The sequence below is a fragment of the Chlorocebus sabaeus genome, chromosome 16 (assembly GCF_047675955.1).
Source record: "Chlorocebus sabaeus isolate Y175 chromosome 16, mChlSab1.0.hap1, whole genome shotgun sequence".
Classification (NCBI taxonomy): Eukaryota; Metazoa; Chordata; class Mammalia; order Primates; family Cercopithecidae; genus Chlorocebus; species Chlorocebus sabaeus.
Window position 1 is genome coordinate 18,313,618 of NC_132919.1, and position 25,197 is coordinate 18,338,814.

Below are 25,197 nucleotides of genomic sequence, written 5' to 3' on the forward strand. Positions count from 1 at the left end.
TTGGCCTCCCCGAGTGCTGGGATTACAGGCATGAACACCATGCCCAGCCAAAAAAATTTTTTATTTTTATATTTTTTGAACAAGGTCTCACTCCCATTGCGTAGGCTGGAGTGCAGTGGCATGATCACAGTTCACTGCAGCCTTGACTTCCTGGGCTCAGATGATCCTCCTGTCTCAGTCTCCTGAGTAGGTGAGACTACAGGTACATCCTACCACACCTGGCTAATTTTTTTTTTTTTTTTTTTTTTTTGAGAGATGGGAGTCTCACTCTGTCACCCAGGCTGGAGTGCAGTGGCGTGATCTCGGCTCACTGCAACCTCCGCCTCCCAGGTTCAAGCGATTCTCCTGCCTCAGCTTCCTAAGTAGCTGGGACTACAGGCGTGTGCCACCATGTTTAGCTAAGTTTTGTATTTTTCAGTAGAGACAGGGTTTCACTATATGTTGGTCAGGCTGGTCTGGAACTCTTTTTTTTTTTTTGAGGCGGAGTGTTGCTCCATCGCCCAGGCTGGAGTGCAGTGGCACAATCTCAGCTCACTGCAAGCTCCGCCTCCCAGGTTCACGCCATTTTCCTGCCTCAGCCTCCTGAGTAGCTGGGACTACAGGCACCTGCCACCGTGCCCAGCTAATTTTTTGTATTTTTAGAAGAGATGGGGTTTCACCGTGGTCTCGATCTCCTGACCTCGTGATCTGCCCGCCTCGGCCTCCCAAAGTGCTGGGATTACCGGCGTGAGCCACTGTACCCAGCCTGGTCTGGAACTCTTGACCTCAAGTGATCCACCCACCTCAGCCTCCCAAAGTGCTGGGACTATAGGCGTAAGCCACTGTGCCCGGCCACACCTGGCTAATTTTTTATATTTTTAGTAGAGACGGGGTTTCTCCATGTTGGCCAGGCTGGTCTCGAACTCCTGGGCTCAAGTGACCCGCCCGCCTCAGCCTCCCAAAGCGCTGGGATTATAGGCATGAGCCACTGCGCCCAGCTGATATGCTTCTCTGAGGAACTGCTGTTGAGGTAAGCGTGGAAGTTTCCCTAAGCGTGGAAGTTCTGTGCTAACATTACCATACCAAAGCTGTTAAGCAAGATGGATTTTACATCCTTTTTAATCTTGATGTGTGAAAACGATTACTTAGCAGCCCTAAGAGCTCATGCTCTTGACGCCAGATTATGCAGCTCTCTCAGGTCAGAGCGCAGGTAGGAGGTGCAGCCTTCGTCCTACCCTGCACCACCGTTCAGACTCATCTGGTACCTCGCATTCAGTCCTGAGGGCTGCTTCAAGGGACACAGAGAATGGAGGATAAGGAGAACCCACAGGCCTGCATCGCACACAGAGCCGCCTATCGATACTTGTGAAAACAACTGGAAAGGGCGTCCAGAGCAGCTGGGGATGGGGTGATCCCTGCATCCCAGAGTTGAAGCAGCCGTGGGTGCCAAGTGTGTAGGTGTGACGGGAGAACGTGAGAACACGCCTGGGACCCCAGCTCCTTCCACCCCTATGCCCGATATCTCCCGATCGCTGCTGTCCCCAGGTTCCTCTCTAGAAGTGCTCTTGCGTCTCCTGACCGAGAAGCTACACCTTCATCCTGAGCCCCTTAGCGGGAATGAGTTCATCCTGAGCCCCTTAGCGGGAATGAGTTCTACCAATGTCCTTGTTCCACGAAGGCAGTGGGATAACTCTTGAGTCATCACAAATGTCCTAAGCTACTTGTAGACAGAGAAAAAGAACAAGTCAATGAGAACCTGCTGGGCAGTCATGGAATCTGACTCAGGAGTCACTGACATGGCACTGGTGCGGGGTGTGAGGCTCAGACACAGGGGCCTCCACCACCACAGGCCAGGTCCATCAAGGGCAAGGGGGCTCATCCTGCAGGGTTTGGACCCCAATCTCTCTCACCTGTGCTTTGCCCTCTCCTAACTGTCAGATTCCTTCCTTAAGAGGGCTCCACGTACTTTACAAAACCCAGCCTGACCCACAGGTTTGCCTCTGGGTGGCCGTACACATGGAGTGGATGCCATTCCCTACTGTCCCTACCTTAGGCCAGTCTCAACCATGCCCTACTCTGTGTTGGCATCTCCTGGACAGAGACAGCCCTCCAGCTTTTTCCCCAGTATGGAAGTCCTGGCACACGATTTTGGAGGACAGGTGAGATGGGAATTAGGGGTCATAGGATGAGCAGAAGCAGATGATGTTTTACCAGCAATGGCGTGGTTGTGGGGACCTCCCTGCAGGCCAGGGAACACAGCAGAATTGATGAGAGACTCCAGGTTGTACAGAATCTCTTTGCCAGTCTTGGGATCCACACTTTTCACTCCTAGAGGAAGAAAAACATCACAATGGGATCGTATGGGCTGTCCCCTCTTTTTCGTTTTAGGCTCAAACCCAGACTGGCCAGGGAAGTATCAAGCACAAGCCTGGCCTTTATCCTGGCATGGGGAACTGGTTTGTAACACAGCGGAGCAGACGGGGGCCCTTGCCTCCTGAGGGCAGACCAGTATCCTTATTCTTTGGAAACGAGGACATTATGGATGACTCTGGCTAGAATGCTGGTTTTAGCACCTCAGCTGTTCACCTGCCTCCTCTGATGGCATCTCTTCTTAACACGACTATAACAAGGCCTTAAAAATGAAAGGACAGGCTAGACGCAGTGACTCACACCTGTAATCCCCACACTTTGGGAGGCCAAGGCGGGTGGATCACGAGGTCAGGAGTTTGAGACCAGCCTGGCCAACATGGCGAAACCCCATCTCTACTAAAAATACAAAAATTAGTTGGGCGTGGTAGTGTGCACCTGTAGTCCCAGCTACTCAGGAGGCTGAGGCAGAAGAATCGCTTGAACCCGGGAGGCAAATGTTGCAGTGAGCTGAGAGCACGCCACTGCACTCCAGCCTGGGTGACACAGTGACACTCTGTCTCAAAAAAAAAAAAAAAAAAAAAAAAAAAAAAAAAAAAAAACCAGAAATTTCCCTCCACTAACATTGTAACCAAGAATTCAAGAATTTGCCCTGGACATCTTTCCTTAAAGAAATGTCCATGTGGCTGGGCGCGGTGGCTCATGCCTGTAATCCCAGCACTTTGGGAGGCAGAGGCAGGTGGATCAACTGTCAGGAGTTCAAGACCAGCCTGGTCAACATAGTGAAACCCTGTCTCTATTAATAATACAAAAATCAGCTGAGCGTGGTGGCAGGCACCTGTAATTCCAGCTACTCGGAAGGCTGAGGTAGGAGAACGGGTTGAACCTGGGAGGTGGAGGTTGCAGTGAGCCGAGATTGCGCCATTGCACTCCACCCTGGGCGACGAGCGAAACTCCATCTCCGGGGTATAAAAAAAAAAAAAAAAAGTCCATGTAATCCCAGCACTTTGGGAGGCAGAGGTAGGAGGATCACTTGAACCCAGGAGTTCAAGACCAGCCTGAGCAACAAAGATAGAACCCATGTCCACAGAAAAATTTAAAAATTAGCCAGGCATGGTGGCACGCACCTGTGGTCCCAGCTACATGGGAGGGTGAGGTGGGAGGTGAGGTGGGAGGATTGCTTGGGCCCAGGGAGTTGAAGTTGCAGTGAGCTTTGATTGCACCACTGCACTGCAGCCTGAGTGACAGACTGAGACCTGTCCCCAAAAATAAAATGTAAAGAATCTCCAAGATGTGCTGAAGACAAAGCTCATGTGGCTAAAGATGAAGAATAAGGTTCCTTTCTGAGAAAAAGTTAACCATCAATAATAGCTACTATTCAGTCATAATCGGTAATAATTAACATCTATCCAGAGCTTCTAGTGAGCCAAGAACTGCTCTAATCACTTTACATAAATTCATTTAATCCTCAAAAGAGCAGTCGAAAGGGATAGGTACTATTATTACAGTCCCCACTTTAGAGGTGAGGAAATGAGGCACAGAGAGGCTGCACAACCAGCCCAAAGTCATACAGCGGGTGTGCAGCGGAGCAAGTATTTGCTCTGACAGGCTGGCTCCAGAATCCCTCAGCACTGGGTGAAATGAATCACATCAACACACAGTGGGGGAAAAAACCAAATGACTCCCGGGCAGGTGGGAATGGCTACCTGCCTCAGAAACATCAGCACAGCTAAAGATGGTGCTCAGAGGAGCAGAGAGGCAATGGGGTGTTGAGAAGCTGAGGGGGCATGTGGCTGTGTCTAGTGCCAGCCAGGGGCGGGGCAAGAAGACCCTGCATCAGGTAAGAGTAATATAGTCACCAGTGGGCTGGTGTCTCTGCCGATGCAAAGTTGACGCATCAAGTCTCACCATAGGCTAAATGATGACCTGACCACTAACAGGCTTTCCCAGGTAAGGGAATTCGAAAATAAGGGGAGTGCCTAGGGGCAGGTTATAAGGTAACGGAAAGAAAAACCTTCACTAAGATGATATTAATGTTTATACATCCATGTCTTCAAGTTTGACTACTGTGAGTCTTTGTCTTTGAGAAACATGACGGACCACTGTAAGTTTACCAGAATAATGCAGCCTTGTGAGGCCTCCCAGTAGCCCCCAGCCAGCCATGTACCCTCCTTTCATTCAAACACCTGCCTCTCGAGGGAAGGATTAGTTCAGCGACCGGCACCATCCTAACACATAGTGGTTGCTGATCCCCCTCCTGTGTTCCTAGGACCTGGACGCACAAAAGTGAAGCAGGAGCTGTGGCTGATGGCCTCCTTCTGGGGAATCCTTTCTTTTTTTTCTTTTTCTTTTTGAGACGGAGTCTCGCTCTGTCACCCAGGCCGGAGTGCAGTGACGTGATCTTGGCTCACTGCAAGCTCCGCTTCCCAGGTTCACGCCATTCTCCTGCCTCAGCCTCCAAAGTAGCTGGGACCACAGGCATCCACCACCACACCCGGCTAATGTTTTGTGTTTTTAGTAGAGATGGGGTTTTCACCGTGTCAGCCAGGATGGTCTCGATCTGACCTTGTGATCCGCCCGCCTCGGCCTCCCAAACTGCTGGGATTACAGGTGTGAGCCCTCACGCCCTGCCGGGAATCCTTTATGTAAAGCCTGTCACTGCTTCTTCCTAAGCAGCTCTTTAAGGGACTGGGATCTTAAGATTTTCCAGGGATCCCAGGTCAGAGTTTTTCCCAGCTCCCTCAACTGAATCTGAACCCCACAGGAGAAATGTAAACCACGGTACCCGTCTGTACCCAACATTCGGGAGCACACCTTTCCTGTAGAAGATCATGCCAGCTCGGCAGCCTCGCAGGGTCTTGTGAGTGGTGGTGGTCACCACGTGGCAGTGTTCAAATGGGGAGGGCACCACGCCAGCCACCACCAGCCCGCTGATGTGTGCCATGTCCGCCATGAGATACGCCCCGTTCTCATCTGCAATCTTCCGCAGCCGGGCATAGTCCAGGTTTCGGGAGTAGCAGCTGGTTCCTGAGACAGGAAGAGTGACACAGCTGCATCAGAGATGTCCACGGGCCAGCTGAGTTGGCTTCACAGTGGCCTCTAGATATGCAGATCTGAAAGCCCAGAGATTTCTTCCCCTAAAATCTCAGAGCAAAAATGGAGAATGCCCTCAAAAAGCACTTCTGTGCTAAAGGCAACCACTCTGTCTGACTCTTCAACGTCTTGGTGGTTGAGATTTCCCCAACTACTACTGCCCCCAACTACTACTGCCAATGTCAGTCAGGGCCTGACATTTCTAGATGCTTCTCTGAGAACAGTCTCAGATCTTAATCCACGTAGCACAAAAAGCAGCAAACACACCTCTGTATCCTGAAAGAAACTAATATCTGTGGACCCCAGAAACTCAGTTATCCAGGGCAGAAACTAGCAGCGGGCTCAACAGGGTGGGAACATCTTTCCATCCTCATTCTGTAAGAGGCACCAGGCTACTGGTGAACAAGGTCACTTTCCACCCCGTGCATCACCTGCGATGATCAACTTCGGGTGGAAGAGGCGTGCGTTCTCCTCCAGCTGGTCATAGTTGATGTAGCCAGTGTCTGGGTTCACCTGTGGAATGTGAGGGAGGCAGGTTCAGGCTGCTTCCTCCAGCCACACCTGCCTCCTGTCCTCCCACCTGAACTCACTCCACCCGCCATGACAAAAGGAGCGATGTCCTAGATGAAGATTGAGGGTGAGACAGGATACTGGTGTGTTCAGCCTGCTCAACCAAGTATGGCTCACAGACCCAGGAGTCCCTGAGGAGTCCCAGAGTTGTAGTGAGCCCTGCTGCTGGGGCACTGCCCCCTGAGAAGGAACCAAAAAGCACCTGCAGAATGAAACAAACGCGACAGGACCACACAACGTAAACCAAAACAGTTACCTTCAGGAACAAGACCAAAATGCCTGCTAATACCACTTCTATTCCAAGTATAATGAGGCAAGAAAAAGAAACAAAAGGCATAACAATTAGGAAAGAAGAAATTTAAAAACTGACATTACACACAGACAATACAATATACCTAGAAAATCAAGATGCTAGGGGCCAACTGTTAGAACAAGCAAATTTAGCAAGGTCACTGGATACGGCACTGAAAAACAAAAAGTAGGGCCCGGGCTCAGTGGCTCAGGCCTGTAATCCCAGCACTTTGGGAGGCTGAGGTGGGCGGATTATGAGGTCAGGAGATCGAGACCATCCTGGCTAACACAGTGAAACCCCATCTTTACTAAAAATACAAAAAATTAGCCAGGCGTGGTGGTGGGCGCCTGTAGTCCCAGCTACTTGGGAGGCTGAGACAGGAGAATGGCGTGAACCCGGGAGGCGGAGCTTGCAGTGAGCCGAGATCGTGCCACTGCACTCCAGCCTGGGTGACAGAGCGAGACTCCATCTCAAAAAAAAAAAAAAAAAAAAAAGTATGTAAAAGAAAGATAGAGCTCTTTCCGTCTCAGGTCGCCGCTGCGAGAGGAGCCGCCGCCATGTCTGCGCATCTGCAATGGATGGTCGTGCGGAACTGCTCCAGTTTCCTGATCAAGAGGAATAAGCAGACCTACAGTACTGAGCCCAATAACTTGAAGGCCCGCAATTCCTTCCGCTACAACGGGCTGATTCACCGCAAGACTGTGGGCGTGGAGCCGGCCGCCGACGGCAAAGGCGTCGTAGTGGTCATTAAGCGGAGATCCGGCCAGCGGAAGCCTGCCACCTCCTATGTGCGGACCACCATCAACAAGAACGCTCGCGCCACGCTCAGCAGCATCAGACACATGATCCGCAAGAACAAGTACCGCCCCGACCTGCGCATGGCAGCCATCCGCAGGGCCAGCGCCATCCTGCGCAGCCAGAAGCCTGTGGTGGTGAAGAGGAAGCGGACCCGCCCCACCAAGAGCTCCTGAGCCCCCTGCCCCCAAAGCAATAAAGAGTCAGCTGGCTTTCTCAAAAAAAAAAAAAAAAAAAGAAAGAAAGATAGAAAATGAAATGTAAATAACAAAAACCATAAAAGGAAAGACACCAAACCTTTACATGAAACATCGTTGCTTTGTGTATTTTGTGTCACAAAATGCTTGACGAATTATAGTAATTAAGGCAGCATGCATTCGTGGAAGGGCAGAGCATCTGGCTTAACCAGAAGCAGAACCACATGCAACACAGGTCATTGGATCCATGCCAGAGGTGACGCCACAGTACAGTGGGGAGAGGGTGATCTTTTCAATTAATGGCACTGGATCAACTGGGCATCCATGTGGACAAAAATGTTATCCAGATGGCCGCCTCACCCACACAAAGAAATCAATTCCAGATTCAGCAATCCCACTTGTGAATCTATATCCTAAGAACTTGAAATCAGTATGTCAAAGAGACATGTGCACTCCCATGTTCACTGCAGCACTATTCACAATTGCCAAATTACAGAATAAATCCATGTCCATCAACAGATGAATGGACAAAGGAAATGTGACACATATATACACACAATGTAATCATAATCAGCCTGAAAAAAGAAATTCTGTCATTTACAACAACACCGATGAACTTGGAGGACCTTATGCTAAGTGAAATAGGCCAGGCTCAGAAAGACAAATACTGCATGATCCCACTTCTTTTTTGAGACAGAGGCTCACTCTGTCACCCAGGCTGCAGTGCAGTGGTGCCATCTCGGCTCACTGCAACCTCCACCTCCCGGGTTCAAGCGATTCTCCCACTCAGCCTCCTGAATAGCTGGGACCACGGGCAGTGCCACCACACCCAGCTAATTTTTGTATTTTTGTAGAGATGGGGTTTCACCATGTTGCCCAGGCTGGTCTCAAACTCCTGGACTCAAGTGATCCTCCCACTTCGACCTCCCAAAGTGCTGAGATTACAGATGTGAGCCACTGCACCTGGCCGTGTGATCTTACTTCTATGTGAAATCTAAAACAACTGAACTGCTGAGCGCGGTGGCTCACACCTGCAGTTCCAGCACTTTGGGAGGCCAAGGCAGGTGGATTACCTGAGGATGGGAGTTCGAGACCAGCCTGGCCAACATGGTGAAACCCTGTCTCTACTAAACATACAAAAATTAGCCAGGCGTGGTGGCACATGCCTGTAATCCCAGCTACTCAGGAGGCTGAGGCAGGAGAATCACTTGAACCTAGGAGGTAGAGGTTGCAGTGAGTCGAGATGGCGCCACTGTACTCTAGCCTGGGTGACAAAGCGAGACTCCATCTCAAAAGAAATAAATTTAAAAAATAAATAAAACAAACGAACTCACAGAAGCAAGGTAGAATGTGGTTACCAGTCACTAAAGGGTGGTGGACAATGGAGAGATACTGAGCAAAGGGTACAAAGTTGCAATTAGACAGGAAGAATAATAAATATTTAAGGAGTGGGATATGTTGGTTAACTTGATTCAATAATTCTGCACTGTGTATACAAATCATAACATCACTGTGCATCCCTTAATTATATATAATTTGTTAAAAAAAAAAAAAGGCCAATTCCAGACAGATTGTAGACCTCAATGTAAAATTTAAAATAATTTATTTTTCTTTTTTGGAAACACATCTCTTAGGAAGTTCATTTTATTAAACTTCTATAAACATATGGGTCAGCCGGGTGTGGTGGCTCATGTCTGTAATCCCAGCACTTTGGGAGGCTGAGCAGGGCAAATCACCTGAGGTCAGGAGCTCGAGACCAGCCTGGCCAACATGGTGGAACTCTGCCTCTACTAAAAACACAAAATTAGCCAGGCATGGTGGTGCACACCTGCAGTCCCAGTGACTTGGGAAGCTAAGGGAGGAGAATCGCTTAAACCCAGGAGGCAGAGGTTGCAGTGAGCTGAGATCGTGCCACTGCACTCTAGCCTGGGTGACAAGAGTGAAACTTTGTCTCAAAAAAAAAAAAAAAAAAAAAAGGGTCAGCTGGATGCGGTGGCTCATGCCTGTAATTCCAGCACTTTGGGAGGCTGAGTTAGGCTCCGGCTGAGCCCAGGAGTCCAAGACCAGCCTGGCAACATGGCAAAACCTCATCTCCACAAAAAATACAAAAATTAGCCAGGCATGGTGGCATGCGTCTCTAGTCCCAGCTACTTGGGAACTGAAGAGGGAAGATCGCTTGAGCCCGGGAAGCAGAGGTTGCAGTGAACTGAGATAGAGCCACTTCACTCCAGCCTGGGAGACAAAGCCAGATGCTATCTCAAAAAAAAAAAAAAAAAAAAAATAGGTCACGGGGAAGCACATATAACCAGCAGAGCATGGAGTGCACCACAGGAAAAACTGGGCTCTGGGATCTGAGAAGCCTCAGGAAAGAGGAGACGGAGACAGAGAGGCTCCCTCTTCTGAAGGCCCTGCCCCAACCTTCCTTCCTCTTACCTTGGTGACCCCCTCAGAAACTACCAGCACATCTGGAGTGAAAGGTTTCAGGATTGGTGGTCCCTCTTTCCAAATAAAAAAGGCACTTACAATCCAACCCAACTACAGAAGCTTGGCCGCAAGGTTTCGGGAACCAAGACCTCATCTAGAAAGTCAAGTGGAAAGATGATTTGTGGTTTTGTTTTCTGTGTTTTGCTTCAAGGGTGTGGTTCTTTCTCAGTCACCTGAATTTGGCAAAGAAACTGTTTTATGAAATGAAATATCAATGGCTGACCTCCAGTAAAAATGGACATAATTCACCAGGCACAGTGGCTCACGCCTGTAATCCCAGCTCTTAGAGGCAGAAGCAGGAAGATAGCTTGAGTCCAGGAGTGTGAGACTCGCCTGGGCAACATAGGGAGACCTTGTTCTCCACAAAAAGGAAAAAAAAAAAAAGATGAAAAAAAACGGACATGATAATACAATTTTTTGTGTAGCCACAATTACAAAAAAAAAAAAAAAAAAAAGTCTGTGCTGCTTTCTCCCCTTTTAATAGATTTTTCAAAGGTTTTTATTTCCTTTTTTTAATCTTGAGAGTGAGACGACAGAACAACTCCTAGAAGAATTCACAGGCATTTATAATAAACTGCAGATGGGGTCCACAGTGCACAGAGGATAAGGAGACCCCAGTAGTCACTCAGGACCAGGGACAGGGAGGAATTCTTCAGTCACAGTGGGGATGGGCCAAAAACACAAAATGGAAGGTTAGTGTTGCTATTGCTTGGCCCTTTGTGGGGCTCCTGCTGTAGAGGCGGGCAGGGGCTAAAGGTGGAGGCAGGTGGTCTGGTGAAGGCTGGGCAGGGCAGTGGCCCTAGGACACCCCCTGACCTCCAACTCTGCAGCCCAGTGGGGTGGAAGTGAGCTGCCTCTGGCTGCTGGTAAATGCCAGTAAGGTCTGTCTCCTCCTGCCCACCGAGGGCAGGACTCAAATCACCCCCCAGTGGGTGAGCTGCACCTCCTGCTGCCCAAGCTGGCCAGGGTCCCAGGCCCCACCTCTCCACGCCCATCCTGAGGTGCGTCCCCTCACTGCGCCCACAGGACTGCAGCCTGAACAATGTACCTCAAAGACAGGGGGTGGCTGGAGGGAACTGGGTGCGGGATGCAGATTTTTTTTTTTTTTTTTTTTTTAAGATGGAGCCTCGCTCTGTCACCCAGGCTGGAGTGCACTGTTGCAGTCTTGGCTCACTGCAACCTCTGCCTCCCAGGTTCAAGTGGTTCTCCTGCCTCAGCCGCCTGAGTAGCTGGGACTACAGGTGTGTGCCACCACGCCCAGCTAATTTTTGTATTTTTAGTAGAGACAGGGTTTTGCCATGTTGGCCAGGCTGGTCTCGAACTCCTGACCTCGGATGATCTGCCCACCTCAGCCTCCCAAAGAGTGGGATTACAGGAGCACGCCACCATGTATTTTTAGTAGAGACAGGGTTTCACTGTGTTGGCCAGGTTGGTCTCGAACTCCTGACCTCATGATCCACCTGCCTCAGCCTCCCAAAGTGCTGGGATTGTAAGTGTGAGCAACTGCACCCGGCCTTTTTTTTTTTGAGATGGAGTTTCACTCTTGTCACCCACTCTGGAGTGCAATGGAGCTATCTTGGCTCACTGCAACCTCCGCCTCCCAGGTTCAAGCAATTATCCCGCCTTGGCCTCCTGAGTCGCTGGAACCACGGGTGTGCATCACCATGTCCAGGTAATTTTTTGGATTTTTAGTAGAGACAGGGTTTCAACATGTTGGCCAGGCTGGTCTCGAACTCCTGACTTCAGGTGATATGCCCGTCTCAGCTTCCCAAAGTGCTGGGATTACAGGCGTGAGCCACCGAGCCCAGCCAAGGCAAAGTGTTTTGTTAACTATTGTGACATGTTTCAAAATCTAGCTTCAAGGCTGGCCTTGGCCAGTGAGGAGATCTGTGACTGCAAATGCCTAGGTGTTCTGTGAAAGACATAACTGCAAAAAAGAGCACACGTACAATCACCAGCACTGAGACAAAGGCCGAGTACACACAGCATGCACCCAAGACCATGCAATGCCAGCCAAGGAGAAAGATGCACTGCTGCCTTTTTTCACGGTAACAAACATGAAACTAAGCAGGAATGGCACATTTATTCATAAAGAACATGAAAAGATGGTTCCTGGACACTAGAAAGAATCACCAACACTGGACACTAAAAGAATAAGCAAGTTACCTCTTCTCCCCATGATCCTTTATCTTTATAGATAAATCACCATGCCTGAATGAGCCCATGCATCTTACATGCATTTTTTGACCCAAGTGTTTATACAGACAGGGTCCCATGCTAAACAAGTATTTGCCTGGGGCCCTGCACACCCTAGAGGCAGCCCTTGGCACTGGTTCTGATGGTGCTGGTTCCACTGCTGGGCTGGCTGTGTTATCAGGTATTTGCAGTGGGGTGGCAATGGCAATGGGGTGTACACCTGAACTGTACAGGTGCTCCTCAACTTATGGGGTTACATTCCAATAAACTCATCATTAAGCTGAAAATATCATAAAGTCAAAAATGCATGTGATACACCTAACCTATCCAACGTCACAATCTAGCCTGGCTTACCTTAAACATGCTGAGAACACTGTGGTACCCTACACCGGGCAAGAGAGTCAAACACAAAGCTTATTTTATAACACAGTGTTGACTATCTCACGTAATCTACTGAATACTGTACTGACAGTGAAAAGCAGAACGGATGTATGGGAGCTTGAAGTATAGCTATTGAATGCATGTCACTTTTGCACTATCCTAAGGTTGAACATCCTAAGTCAAACCACTGTCTATTCCTCTGTAGCCGCTATACACAGGCAGGGGCTGGCCCTAACATGGCCATGGAGGACTGTTGCTGTGGATGGCACAGGGCTGCTGGTTTTGGTGCTGGAGCTGAGGATGCTGCCATCCCTGCAGCTACTGCATCCTTATGCTGCTGCTGGCCCACAGGGGCTCCGAGCAGAGATGTCACCAGGTGAAGGCAGAGCTGTGGAGGTGGTGGCTGTTGCTGGGGTCCAACTGTAGTGACCTGGTTGCTATTCCCCAGGGTTGTTATTCCCAGCAGTTACCATGGCCCCTGCCGCACCTGAACTCTCCTCAGTAGTTGCCTCCCTCACTGGTTTCCCTGTGGCCTCAGCTCAGACCCTCGTCTCTCCATCCCAGCTGCCCCAGCGGGTCCTGAAAGCCTGAGGAGTCCCCACGGCAGGGAAATGAAAAATGGTGCAAGGTGGGGACTTCCTGTAGTGACACATAAACCAAACTTATCCCTACAGGCACAGCCAAACATCAGAAGTTTCCCAAGGAAATAAAAGCTATGGAGAGAAACACATGCTTACCTTATAGGGCATAGATTCAAAGAAGATGGATGTGGCAGAGATTTTCTTCTTGTCTGTCATGAACCCATGGGTCAGGTGGCCCCCATCTGGCAGGTCCAGGCCCATGATGCGCCCATGGGGTTCCACCAGAGCAGTGTACACAGCAAAGTTTGCAGGGGAGCCTGAAATGAGTGGACCAAAGGAGACACGATTATTTCTAACCGAGGTACCAAGTGGCATCCGGGACCTTGGCCACTAAGCCTTCACCCAGGAGTGGCAAGAACAGGCCTCATGCCTTCCCTGAGCTCCAGGAGGTGCCCCTTCACCATCAGCCTTGAAAGGGGAAGTTCAGAGAAAGGGCACTGCCTGGGAGGAGTACAGAGCTGGGAGCCCAAGGGCAATACAGAGAGATACATGGCTTATATTTTATTTATGGCAGTCCTTCTTTTTTTTTTTTTTTTTTGTTTTTGAGATGGAGTTTCGCTCTTGTTGCCCAGGCTGGCGTGCAATGGCACGATCTTGGCTCAGCGCAACCTCTGCCTCCCAGGTTCAAGCAATTCTCTTGCCTCAGCCTCTGAGTAGCTGGGATTACAGGCATGCACCACTACACCCAGCCAATTTTTGTGTTTTCAGTAGAGACCAGGTTTCTCCATGTTGGTCAGGTGGTCTTGAACTCCCGGCCTCAGGTGATCTGCCTGCCTCTGCCTCCCAAAGTGCTGGGATTACAGGCGTGAGCCAACCGCGCCCGGCCTATGGCAGTCCTTCTAAGGATGCTTCTTGGTGCATGTCAGCCCTGGGGGATGCACATGAGGAGGCTGCACCAGGCCATGTGGATGAGACAATCACCTGAGTAGGGCTGGACGTTGACCCCCCAGCACTGTGGGTCCAGCTTATAGGCCTGCAGGGCTCGCTTCTGACAGAGGGTCTCCAGTTCATCAATAAACTCAGTCCCGCCATAGTATCTGTGGGAGGAAAGTAGGAGACTTAGATCCAATCAGGCCCGGAAAATCTGTGCTTCACAGAGGCCAAAGAAGCTTAGGGGTGGGACAGTGAAACTAAAGTGGAGAGAAGTAACGAGAAGAGCTTGTTAACATGCAGATGCTGAAGCCAGCATGATCAAGTGTTCTACCAATGCCTCTGGAATCTAGAGTCAAGAGACCAAACCAGCTGTGCAACTTGGAGCAAGTATCTCATCTATAAAAAGAGGGGGTTTTGGCCGGGAGAGGTGGCACATGCCTATAATCCCAGCACTTTGAGGGGCCAAGGAAGTATTGCTCGAGCCCAGGAATTTGAGACCAGCCTGGACAATATAGCAATACCCCCATCTCTGCAAAAAATTTCAAAAATTAGCCAGGTGTGGTGGTGTGTGCCCACAGTCCCAGCTACGTGGGAGGCTGAGGAGGGAAGATTCACTTGGGCCCGGGAGGTAAAGGCTGCAGTGAGCTGTGATCACATCACTGGACTCCAGCCTGGGCAATAGAGTGAGACCCTGTCTCAAAAAAAAAAAAAAAAAAGGAAAGAAATCCTATCACATGCTATTAATACAACAGGGATGAGTCTGAGAACATTATGCTAAGTGAAACAAACCAGTCACCAAAAGACAAGCACTGTATGATTCAGCTTTTATGAGGTCCCTAAGTAGTTAAGTTCATAGAGGCAGAAAATAGAATGGTGGCTGCCAGAGATGGGGGAACAAGGACTAGAGAGTTTGTTTTTAACTTTTTGCATTTCTAATGAAATTTTACTTTCCATTTAATAACTGCATATCAAAATTTATCATATATTTATGTTTTTATTATCTATTATTTATTATATTGATAACTCAAGTACTAAAAATTACTGGGTTCAAGCCAGTAATATATATATATATTTTTTGAGACAGAGTCTTGCTCTGTCCCCCAGGCTGGAGTACGGCGGCGTGATCTCGGCTCACCGCAACCTCTGCCTCCTGGGTTCAAGCAATTCTCCTGCCTCAGCCTCCTGAGTAGCTGGGATTATAGGCACACGCCACCAGGCCTAGCTAATTTTTGTATTTTTAGTAGCGATGGGGTTTCACCATGTTGGTCAGGCTGGTCTCGAACAACTGACCTCGTAATCCACCCACCTCAGTCTCCCAAAGTGCTGGGATTACAGGCGTGAGCCACCATGCCTGGCCTAAACCAGTAATTTTTTTTTTTTTTTTTTTTTTTTTTTTGAGGTAGAGTTTCCCACTTGTTGCCCAGGCTGGAGTGCAATGGCACAATCTCGCCTCACTGCACCCTCCACCTCCTGGGTTCAAGCAATTCTCCTGCCTCAGCCTCCTGAGTAGCTGGGACTACAGGTCTCCACCACCATGGCCGGCTAATTTTTGTATTTTTAGTAGAGACAGGGTTTCTCCATGTTGGCCAGGCTGGCCTTGAACTCCTGACCTCAGGTTATTTGCCCGCCTCCGCCTCCCAAAGTGCTGGGATTACAGGCGTAAGCCACTGCACACGGCCTAACCAATAATTTTTAGCTTTTAGATCCTGTGATCACAAAAAGCTTTTTTTAAAAAAAATTAAAAAATAAGAGACAGCCGGGCGCGGTGGCTCAAGCCTGTAATCCCAGCACTTTGGGAGGCCGAGACGGGCGGATCACGAGGTCAGGAGATCGAGACCATCCTGGCTAACCCGGTGAAACCCCATCTCTACTAAAAAATACAAAAAACTAGCCGGGCGAGGTGGCGGGCGCCTGTAGTCCCAGCTACTCGGGAGGCTGAGGCAGGAGAATGGCGTGAACCCGGGAGGCGGAGCTTGCAGTGAGCAGAGATCCGGCCACTGCACTCCAGCCTGGGCGACAGAGCGAGACTCCGTCTCAAAAAAAAAAAAAAAAAAAAAAAAATAAGAGACAGGGTTTTGTTTTGTCACCCAGGCAGGAGTACAGTGGTGAAATCATAGCTTACTGCAGCCTAGAACTCCTAGGCTCAAGCAATATTCCCCTGCCTCAGGCTCCTGAGGAGTTGGGGCTACAAGCCCATGTGTACCACACCCAACTAATTTTTTAGCTTTTTGCAGAGAAAGGGTCTCCTTATGTTGCCAAGGCTGGTCTCAAACTCCTGGTCTCAAGTGATCTTCCCATCTCAGGCTCCCAAAGTGTTAGGATTACAGGTGTGAGCCATTGTGGGCTGTCACAAAAAGCTTAAAAATTAAAATATAAATGTATTTCTTTTTGTTTTTAAAAAAATGTAACATAAAACTTCCCATTAAAAAAATCACATTATACACTGTAAATTCATCTGATTTTTTTTTTTCTTGAGACAGAGTCTTGTTCTGTCACCCAGGCTGGAGTGCAATGGCACGATCTCGGCTCACTGCAACCTCTGCCTCCTGCGTTCAAGCGATTCTCCTGCCTCAGCCTCCCAAGCAGCTGAGACTACAGGTGCGCATCACCACGCCTAGCTAATTTTTTGTATTTTCAGTAGAGACGAGGTTTCACCATGTTGCCTAGACTGGTCTTGAACTCCTGAGCTCAGGGAATCTGCCTGCCTCGGCCTCCCAAAGTGCTAGGGTTACAGACATGAGCTACCACGCCTGGCCCTAATGTGATATTTTGGCATATGTATACATTGTGAGATGATTAAGTCAAGCTAATTATCATATCCATCATCTCATGTACTTTTTTTCTGAGATGGAGTCTCGCTCTGTTGCCCAGGCTGGAGTGTAGTGGCGCGATCTTGGCTCACTGCAACCTCCGCCTCCCGGGTTCAAGCAATCCTCCCACCTCAGCCTTCTGAGTAGCTGGGATTACAGGTGTGCACCACAATGCCTGGCTAAATTTTGTATTTTTAGTACAGCCAGTGTTTGACCATGCTGGCCAGACCAGTCTCGAACTCCTAGCCTCAAGTGAGCTACCCACCTTGGCCTCCCAAAGTGCTGGGATTACATGCGTGAGCCACCGTGCCCAGCCAAGCATTTCTCATATGCTGATTAGCAGAAGTTATTATTTAATGGATACAGAGTTTCATTTCTGCAAGATAAAAAAGTTCTGGGGATGGGTGGTGGTGATGGTTATACAACAATGTGCATACACATAATGTCACTGAGCTGTACACTTAAAAACTAGTTAAAATGGGCTGGGCATAGTGACTCATGCCTGTAATACCAGCACTTTGAAAGGCCAAGGTGGGAAGATCACTTGAGCCCAGCAGTTAACAGGCTGCAGTGAGCTATGACTGCACTACTGCACTCCAGCCTGGGCAACAGTGCAAGACTCTGTCTCCAAAAAAAAAAAGGTTGAAATTGCCAGCCTGACTAACATGGTGAAACCCTGTCTCTACAAAAAATACAAAAAATAGCCAGAAATGGTGGCACCGTGCCTGTAATCCCAGCTACGTAGGAGGCATGAGAATCGTTTGAACCCAGGAAGCAGAGGCTACAGTGAGCCAAGATCGAGCCACTGGACTCCAGCCTGGGCAACAGAGTGAGACCCCATCTCAAAAAAACAAAAAAGAGAAAGAAACTATACCCTATATGTTATATATATTTTTATTTTACCACAATTAGAGGGGGTTTCTGTTGAACTGTACATTTTAAATGGGTAAACTTTACAGCCCATGATACATTTCAAAACTGTTAAAAAATCTTTTTAGGCAAGGAATGGTGACTCATGCCTATAATCTCAGCACTTTGGGAGGCCAAGGCAGGCAGAACATTTGAGGTCAGGAGTTCAAGACCAGCCTGGTCAACATGGTGAAACCCTGTCTCTATTAAAATTATAAAAAAATAAGCGGGCATGGTGGCACACGTCTGTAGTCCCAGCTACTTGGGAGGCTGAGGTGGGAGGATGGGTTGAGCCTGAGAGGTAGAGGTTGCAGTGTGCCAAGGTTGCACCACTGCAGTTCAGCATGGGCAACAGAACAAGACTCTATATAAAAAAACAAAACTGGGGCTGGGTGCAGTGGCTCACGCTTGTAATCCCAGCACTTTGGGAGGCCGAGGCAGGCAGATCACAAGGTCAGGAGATTGAGACCATCCTGGCTAACACGGTGAAACCCCGTCTCTACTAAAAATACAAAAAATTAGCCGGGTGTGGTGGCGGGTGCCTGTAGTCCCAGCTACTCCGGAGGCTGAGGTAGGAGAATGGTGTGAACCTGGGAGGCGGAGCTTGCAGTGAGCCGAGACGGCACCACTGCACTCCAGCCTGGGCGACAGAGCAAGACACCCTCTCAAAAAAAAAAAAAAAAAAAGATACAGGCCAGGCACTGTGGCTCACGCCTGTTATCTCAGCACTTTGGGAGGCCGAGGTGGGCGGATCACCTGGGGTCAGGAGTTCAAGACCAGCCTGGCCAATATGGTGAAACCCTGTCTCTACTAAAAATACAAAAATCAGCTGGGAATGGTGGTGGGCGCCTGTAATCTCAGCTGCCCGGGAGGCTGAGGCAGGAGAATCACTTGAATCCAGGAGGTGGAGGTTGCAGTGAGCTGAGATCACCCCACTGTACTCCAGCCTAGTCATCACAGTGAGATTCGGTCTCAAAAAAACAAAAAACAAAATTAAAGTAATTACATGTAATGGCTCATGTCTGTAATCTCAGAGATTTGGAAGGCTGAGGTGGGAGAACTGCTTGAGGCCAGGAGTTCAAGACCAGCTGGGCAACATAGTGAGATCTCAGCACTACAAAAAATTTTTAAAATGAGCTAAGTATAGTGGCTTGCACCTGTAGTCCTAGCTACTTGGAAGGCTGAGGTGGGAGGATCACTTGAGCCCAGGAGTTGGAGATTGCAGTGAGCTTTGACTGTACCACTGCACTTCAGCTGGAGCAACAGAGTGAGACCCTATCTCTAAAAAAAATAAATAGAGGCCGGGCGCGGTGGCTCAAGCCTGTAATCCCAGCACTTTGGGAGGCCGAGACGGGCGGATCACGAGATCAGGAGATTGAGACCATCCTGGCTAATACGGTGAAACCCCGTCTCTACTAAAAAATACAAAAAACTAGCCGGGCGAGGTAGTGGGTGCCTGTAGTCCCAGCTACTCGGGAGGCTAAGGCAGAAGAATGGCATAAACCCGGGAGGCGGAGCTTGCAGTGAGCTGAGATCCGGCCACTGCACTCCAGCCTGGGTGACAGAGCGAGATTCCGTCTCAAAAAAAAAAAAAAAAAAAAAAAAAAAAATTAAATAAATAGGCCAGGCCAGGTGTGGTGGCTCACATTTGTAATCCCAGTACTTCAGGAGGCCGAGGTGGGTGGATCACCTGAGGTCAGGAGTTCGAGACCAGCCTGACCAACATGGAGAAACCCCATCTCTACTAAAAATACAAAATTAGCCAGGCGTGGTGGTGCATACCTGTATTCCCAGCTATTGGGGAGGCTGAGGCAGGAGAATTGCTTGAATCCAGGAGGTGGAGGTTGTGGTGAGCCAAGATCGCACCATTGCACTCCACCCTGGGCAACAAGAGCAAAACTCCATCTCAGAAAAATAAAAATAAATAAAAAATAAATAGGCCAGATATGGTGGCTCACACTTGTAATCCTAGTAATATGGAAGGCTAAAGTGGGAAGACTGCTTGAGGCCAGGAGTTTGAAACCAGCCTGGGCAACATAGCAAGACCTCACGTCTATTAAAAATTAGCCTGGTGTGGTGGCACGCACCTGTAGTCCTAGCAACAGAGAGGCTGAGGCAGGAGGATTGCTTGAGTCCAGGAGTTTGAGGTTGCAGTGAGTTGAGATTGCACCACTGCACGCCAGCCTGGGCAAGACAACGAGACCTTGTCGTTCATTTATTCATACATACATAACTTTATTTTTTTTAAGCCCAGAACTTTGTTTTTAAGTTTGTATCAAGCAAAGTCATTAATGTTAGGTCAATATTGTTTTCTTTTTTTTTTTTCTGAGATGGAATATTGCTGTGTCTCCCAGACTGGAGTGCAGTGGTGCAATCTCGGCTCACTGCAACCTCTCTCTGCCTCCCGAGTTCAAGCAATTCTCCTAGCTCAGCCTCCAGAGTAGCTGGGATTACATGCATGTGCCTCCACATCTGGCTAATTTTTGTATTTTTAGTAGAGACGGGGTTTTGACATGTTGGCCAGGCTGGTCTCGAACTCCTGACCTCAGGTGATCCCCCTGCCTCAGCCTCCTGAAGTGCTGGGATTACAGGTGTAAACCACCACGCCTTGCCTATTGTTTTCAAATATTGCCTTCGATTATAAATAATGTTCCAAAGATAGATTAATATTAAATTATATTAACAAAATATGATAATGAAAACATGTAATAATTACCTTTTAAAAGAGCCCTTTAATTGGCTGGGCGCAGTGGCTCACGCCTGTACTCCCAGCACTTTGGGAGACTGAGGCGGGTGGATCACAAGGTCAGGAGATCGAGACCAGCTTGGCCAACATGGTGAAACACTGTCTCTACTAAAAATACCAAAAATTAGCTGGGGGTGGTGGCGTGCAGCTGTAGTCCCAGCTACTCGGGAAGCTGAGGCAGGAGAATCGCTTGAACTTGGGAGGTGGAGGTTGCAGTGAGCCAAGATTGTGCCACCACACTCCAGCCTGGCAACAGAATGATACTCCGTCTTAAAAAAAAAAAAAAAAAAAAGCCCTTTAACATGAATACACAATGTAATTACATTTCTATTTAAGTTGTAGTTTTTTGTTTTTTTTTTTTAAACTTTAGAAACAGGGTCTCATTCTGTCACCTCAGCTGGAGTGCACTGGCAAAGCTAGATCAAAAGCTCGCTGCAGCCTTTGATCTCCTGGGCTCAAGCAATACTCCACCTCAGTCTCTTGAGTAGCTGAGACTACAGGTGCATGCCACCATGCCCGGCTAATTTTTAAATTTTGTTTTGGAGACAGCGTCTCACTATATTGCTCAGGCTGGTCTCAAATTCCTAGCCTCAAATGATCCTCTTGCCCTGGCCTCTTAAAGCACTGAGATTACAGGGATGAGCCACCACACTCAGTCCCCTTCTTAAAAATGTAGAAAACACCACCCCTTGCCTGATACATTGCTGTGAGAATCAAATGAAATATTAGTTGTGAAAACACCTGGTGTGGACTGGGGGCAGTGCCTCATAGCTCTAATCCCAGCACTCTGGGAGGCCGAGGTGGGTGAATCGCTTGAGCTCAGGAGATGGAGATCAGCCTGGGCAACATGGTGAAACTCTGTGTTTCTACAAAAAATTAGCTGGGTGTGGTGGTGTGTGCCTATAGTCCCAGTGACTCAGGAGGCTGAGGTGGGAGGATGGCTTGAGTTCAGGAGGCCAAGGCTGCAGTCAACCTTGATCACACCACCGCACTTCAGCCTGGGTGAGAGACATACCATGTCTCAAAAAGAAAAAAAAAAAAAAAAAAAGAAAACACCCGGTGTTAACAAAATACCTTAGCCTGAAAGAAGAAAGGAAAAAGAAAGGAGAGACAGAAAGAAAGAAAACACATTGTAAATTCTTCAAGGCACAATGCAAAAGTTAGTTATTCACAGTAGGAGAAAGATAATGCCTCCAACTTGATTCTAGTCTTCTACATAGAGCTTCAGGGGCATCTCAGGACAGAATGGCAATTCCTTCTCCAAGGGTGACCTTTCTTTCTGTTTCCTTTGGGACAAAAATGCACACATTTGCAAAAGCCATGTCTAATTCTGTAATTTCTTTTCTTTGCCTGATGATGACTGCAAAAAACAAAAACGAATATAACACTGCAATTCTGAGGGTGAAAGAGTTAACTGAAAGCCACTGCATGTGTAAATCCAACATTTATAATGCAGAAATGGCTTCCAGTATTGCAGATTCAGCCTCCACTTCCACACCATTTCCAATACAGACTCGATGACTCACATGGCAATGGCCACCTTCTGCAGTCTCCCTCAGATGACACTGACCTTTTCTAGACAGAGGCCACACACCAGTCCAGTGGCTCAATACTCCTTACAAACTGGCCTATTTTTCTAGAAAGCCCCCAAAGGACTATGAAATGTGCCCTGGAGTACACCTGCGCTGAGCTCTTCAGTGTTATCACATGCTGGCAATAAAAGAGTTATGTCAGAGAGCAGGTGTGGAACAGAAATCCTACAGTTGGGAAGCTTGCTGTTTTCTGAAATTTCCAAATTGTTTAGGTCCTAGGCTGATTCAGTACTCCCTATGACTGTGTCAGAACCAGGCCTTTGAAGAGATTCACATACCTCTGGCCCGGGTACCCCTCAGAGTATTTGTTATTTAAGCAAGAGCCTAGGGCCTCCAAAACTGCTCGGCTGGCGAAATTCTCTGAGGCAATCAGCTCCAATCCAACCCTCTGCCGGTTACTCTCCTTCTTAATGATGTTGTAAACCTTATGAGAAGAAAACAGATGCTTGATATTTGGAAATTTTAGTTTAAAATTTTGCTCTGATCCAAATTACAACCTCCTAAAGGGAAAAGACACTCTTTCACATTAATATTGATTGTGCCTTCAGAAGCTGACCTTAATCCAAATAACATCAAGGACTCTCATAACACTTAAGGAATAGAACAAATCCTCCTCAAAGGTTTTAGTATCTGAGAAAGCACTAATCAATGAACTAAGAAAAACAAAATGGGCCAGGCGCAGTGGCTCACACCTGTAATCCGAGCACTTTGGGAGGCCAAGGTGGGCGGATCACAAGGTCAGGAGATCCAGACCATCCTGGTTAACACGGTGAAACCCTGTCTCTATTAAAAATACAAAAAAATTAGCCAGGCACGGTGGTGGGTGCCTGTAGTCCCAGCTACTCAGGAGGCTGAGACTGGAGAATGGCATGAATCCAGAAGGTGGAGCTTGCAGTGAGCTGAGATCACGCCACTGCACCACTGCACCACTGCACCACTGCACTCCAGCCTGGAGACAGAGCGAGACTCCATCTCAAAAAAAAAAAAAAAGAGAGAAACAAAATGATGGCGGGGCACAGTGGCTCATGCCTGTAATCCCAGCACTTTGGGAGGCCGAGGCTGGTGGATCACCTGAGGTCAGGAGTTCTAGACCAGCCTGGCCAACATGGTGAAACCCCATTTCTACTAAAAATACAAAAATTAGATGGATGTGGTGGCAGGTGCCTATAATCTCAGCTATACGAGGAAGCCGAGGCAGGAGAATCGCTTGAACCTGGGAGGTGGAGGTTGCAGTGAGCTGAGATTGCGCCATCGCACTCCAGCCTGGGAAACAAGAGCGAGACTTCATCTCAAAAAAAGAAAAACAAAATGACTGAAGAGAAAGTTACGTTTAAGCGTCCCACCTAATTTTTAACATCACCATCCTGTTATTTTTATCCCTACATTTCACCAAGTTTCTCCCTCCCTGAACCTTATTCCTCATTCCTCTTCTTTAAAAGAAAAGATGCTTTAGGCCAGGCACGGTGGTTCACACCTGTAATCCCAGCACTTCAGGAGACTAAGGCAGGTTGATTGGGCCCAGGAGTTCAAGACCAGCCTGGGCAGCATGGTGAAACCCTGCCTCCACCAAAAACACAAAAAATCAGCCAGGTGTGGTGGCATGCACTTGTAGTCCCAGCAACTCAGGAGGTCTAAGTAGAAGGATTACTTGAGCCCAGGGGGCGGAGGCTGCAGTGAACTGAGGCAAGAGCACGGCACTGCACTCCAGCTTGAGTGACAGTGAGACCCTGTCTCAAAAATGAAAAGAAAAGATATTTCAGCAAATTCATAGAGACAGAAAGTAGATGAGTGATTGACCAGGGTTGGGGAGTTTGGGTTGACTGCTAATGGGTTCAAGGTTTCTTTCTGGGGGGATAAAAATGTTCTAAAATTGACTATGAATATACTAAAAACCACTAAATTGTATGGCAAATGAGTGATATCTCAATAAAGCTTTCATAAAAACAAGGCTGGGCACGGTGGCTCATGCCTGTAATCCCAGCATTTTGGGAGGCCGAGGCGGGTGGACCAGCTGCAGTCAGGAGTTCCAGACCATCCTGGCCAACATGGCGAAATCCCATCTCTACTACAAATACAAAAATTAGGCCCGACGTGGTGGCCCATGCCTGTAATCCCAGCACTTTGGGAGGCTGAGACGGGCGGATCACGAGGTCAGGAGGTCAAGACCATCCTAGCTAACACAGTGAAACCCTATCTCTACTAAAAAAGAAAATATAAAAAATTAGCTGGCGTGGTGGCTGGCGCCTGTAGTCCCAGCCATTCGGGAGGCTAAGGCAGGAGAATGGCGTGAACCTGGGAGGCGGAGCATGCAGTGAGCCGAGATGGAGCCATTGCACTCCAGTCTGAGCAACAGAGCAAAACTATGTCTCAAAAAAAAAAAAAAAAAATAGCCGGGCACGGTGGTGGGTGCCTGTAATCCCAGCTACTCAGGAGGCTGAGGCTGGAGAATCCCTTGAACCCAGGAGGTAGAGGTTGCAGTGAGCCAAGATCACGCCATTGCACTCCAGCCTGGGCAAGAAGAGTGAAACTGTCTCAAAAAAATAAACAAACACGTAAAATAAAATAAAGGTGTTTCCAGATGTCTAGATAGATCTATATACCTTGTGAACTGTCAGGAAAGGGTCAACTGTCAGTGATCTCTCCCCTTCTCTGCTTTTCTCCAGAGCACCCTGCACAGTGCTCCACACTTTGAAGAAACCCACAATCTTTAAATTTACTCTCAAAGGATTTGTAGCCATTTTGTCTGCCACCACCTGTAAATCCAGCAGGATAATACTCATTTCAAGGCTGTCCCTAATTAATTTGTAGTTAGAACTAGAGATTTAAATGAAGGTCTCCAACATAAAAACATCTGTGAACACTCCACAGATCTCACCTCAACATCACTGTCTTTCAGGGGCTGTGCCAGCATCTTGTCATGTGAGGACCACAGGTCAGCATCCTTGTGGGCCCCATTGACTGGCGTCTCCATTGCACTGGTTCAAAGCTGCCTAAAAAATGGGAAATACGTGTGTAGCTTCCAGCATTAAATTGATTTTTTTAGTTTATTTATTTATTTATTTTTGAGATGGAGTCTTGCTCTGTTGCCCAGACTGGAGTACAGTGGGGTGATCTGGGCTCACTGCAATCTCCGCCTCCCAGGTTCAGGCGATTCTCCTGCTTCAGTCTTTTGACTACAGGCACATGCCACCACGCCCGGCTAATTTTGTGTATTTTTAGTAGAGATGGGGTTTCACTGTGTTAGCCAGGATGGTCTCAATCTCCTGACCTTG

At 48.3% G+C, this 25,197-nt stretch overlaps 2 protein-coding genes across 5 annotated transcripts in view; one reads left to right on the top strand and one right to left on the bottom strand.

Moving 5' to 3' along the window:
• The window catches only part of SHMT1 (serine hydroxymethyltransferase 1), a 38,881-nt gene that overhangs the window by 5,791 nt on the left and 7,893 nt on the right, over positions 1-25,197 (bottom strand). For 3 of the 4 annotated variants that reach the window (XM_073004741.1, XM_073004742.1, XM_073004743.1), the window contains 7 exons: positions 24,801-24,915; positions 22,204-22,349; positions 13,917-14,032; positions 13,092-13,252; positions 5,871-5,952; positions 5,161-5,373; positions 2,191-2,307 (listed from right to left, as the gene is read on the bottom strand). In XM_073004741.1, coding sequence (XP_072860842.1) covers positions 2,191-2,307; positions 5,161-5,373; positions 5,871-5,952; positions 13,092-13,252; positions 13,917-14,032; positions 22,204-22,349; positions 24,801-24,896 — 931 coding nt within the window. In that variant the 5' untranslated portion in view covers positions 24,897-24,915. The remainder of the gene's footprint in view (positions 1-2,190; positions 2,308-5,160; positions 5,374-5,870; positions 5,953-13,091; positions 13,253-13,916; positions 14,033-22,203; positions 22,350-24,800; positions 24,916-25,197) is intronic. The other variant, XM_037987248.2, reaches the window with a different exon arrangement.
• On the top strand, positions 6,774-7,341 carry LOC119620230 (large ribosomal subunit protein eL28). Its single transcript, XM_037987250.2, has one exon. It carries the CDS (start codon positions 6,859-6,861, stop codon positions 7,270-7,272), a length of 414 nt encoding a protein of 137 aa, XP_037843178.1. The 5' UTR covers positions 6,774-6,858; the 3' UTR covers positions 7,273-7,341.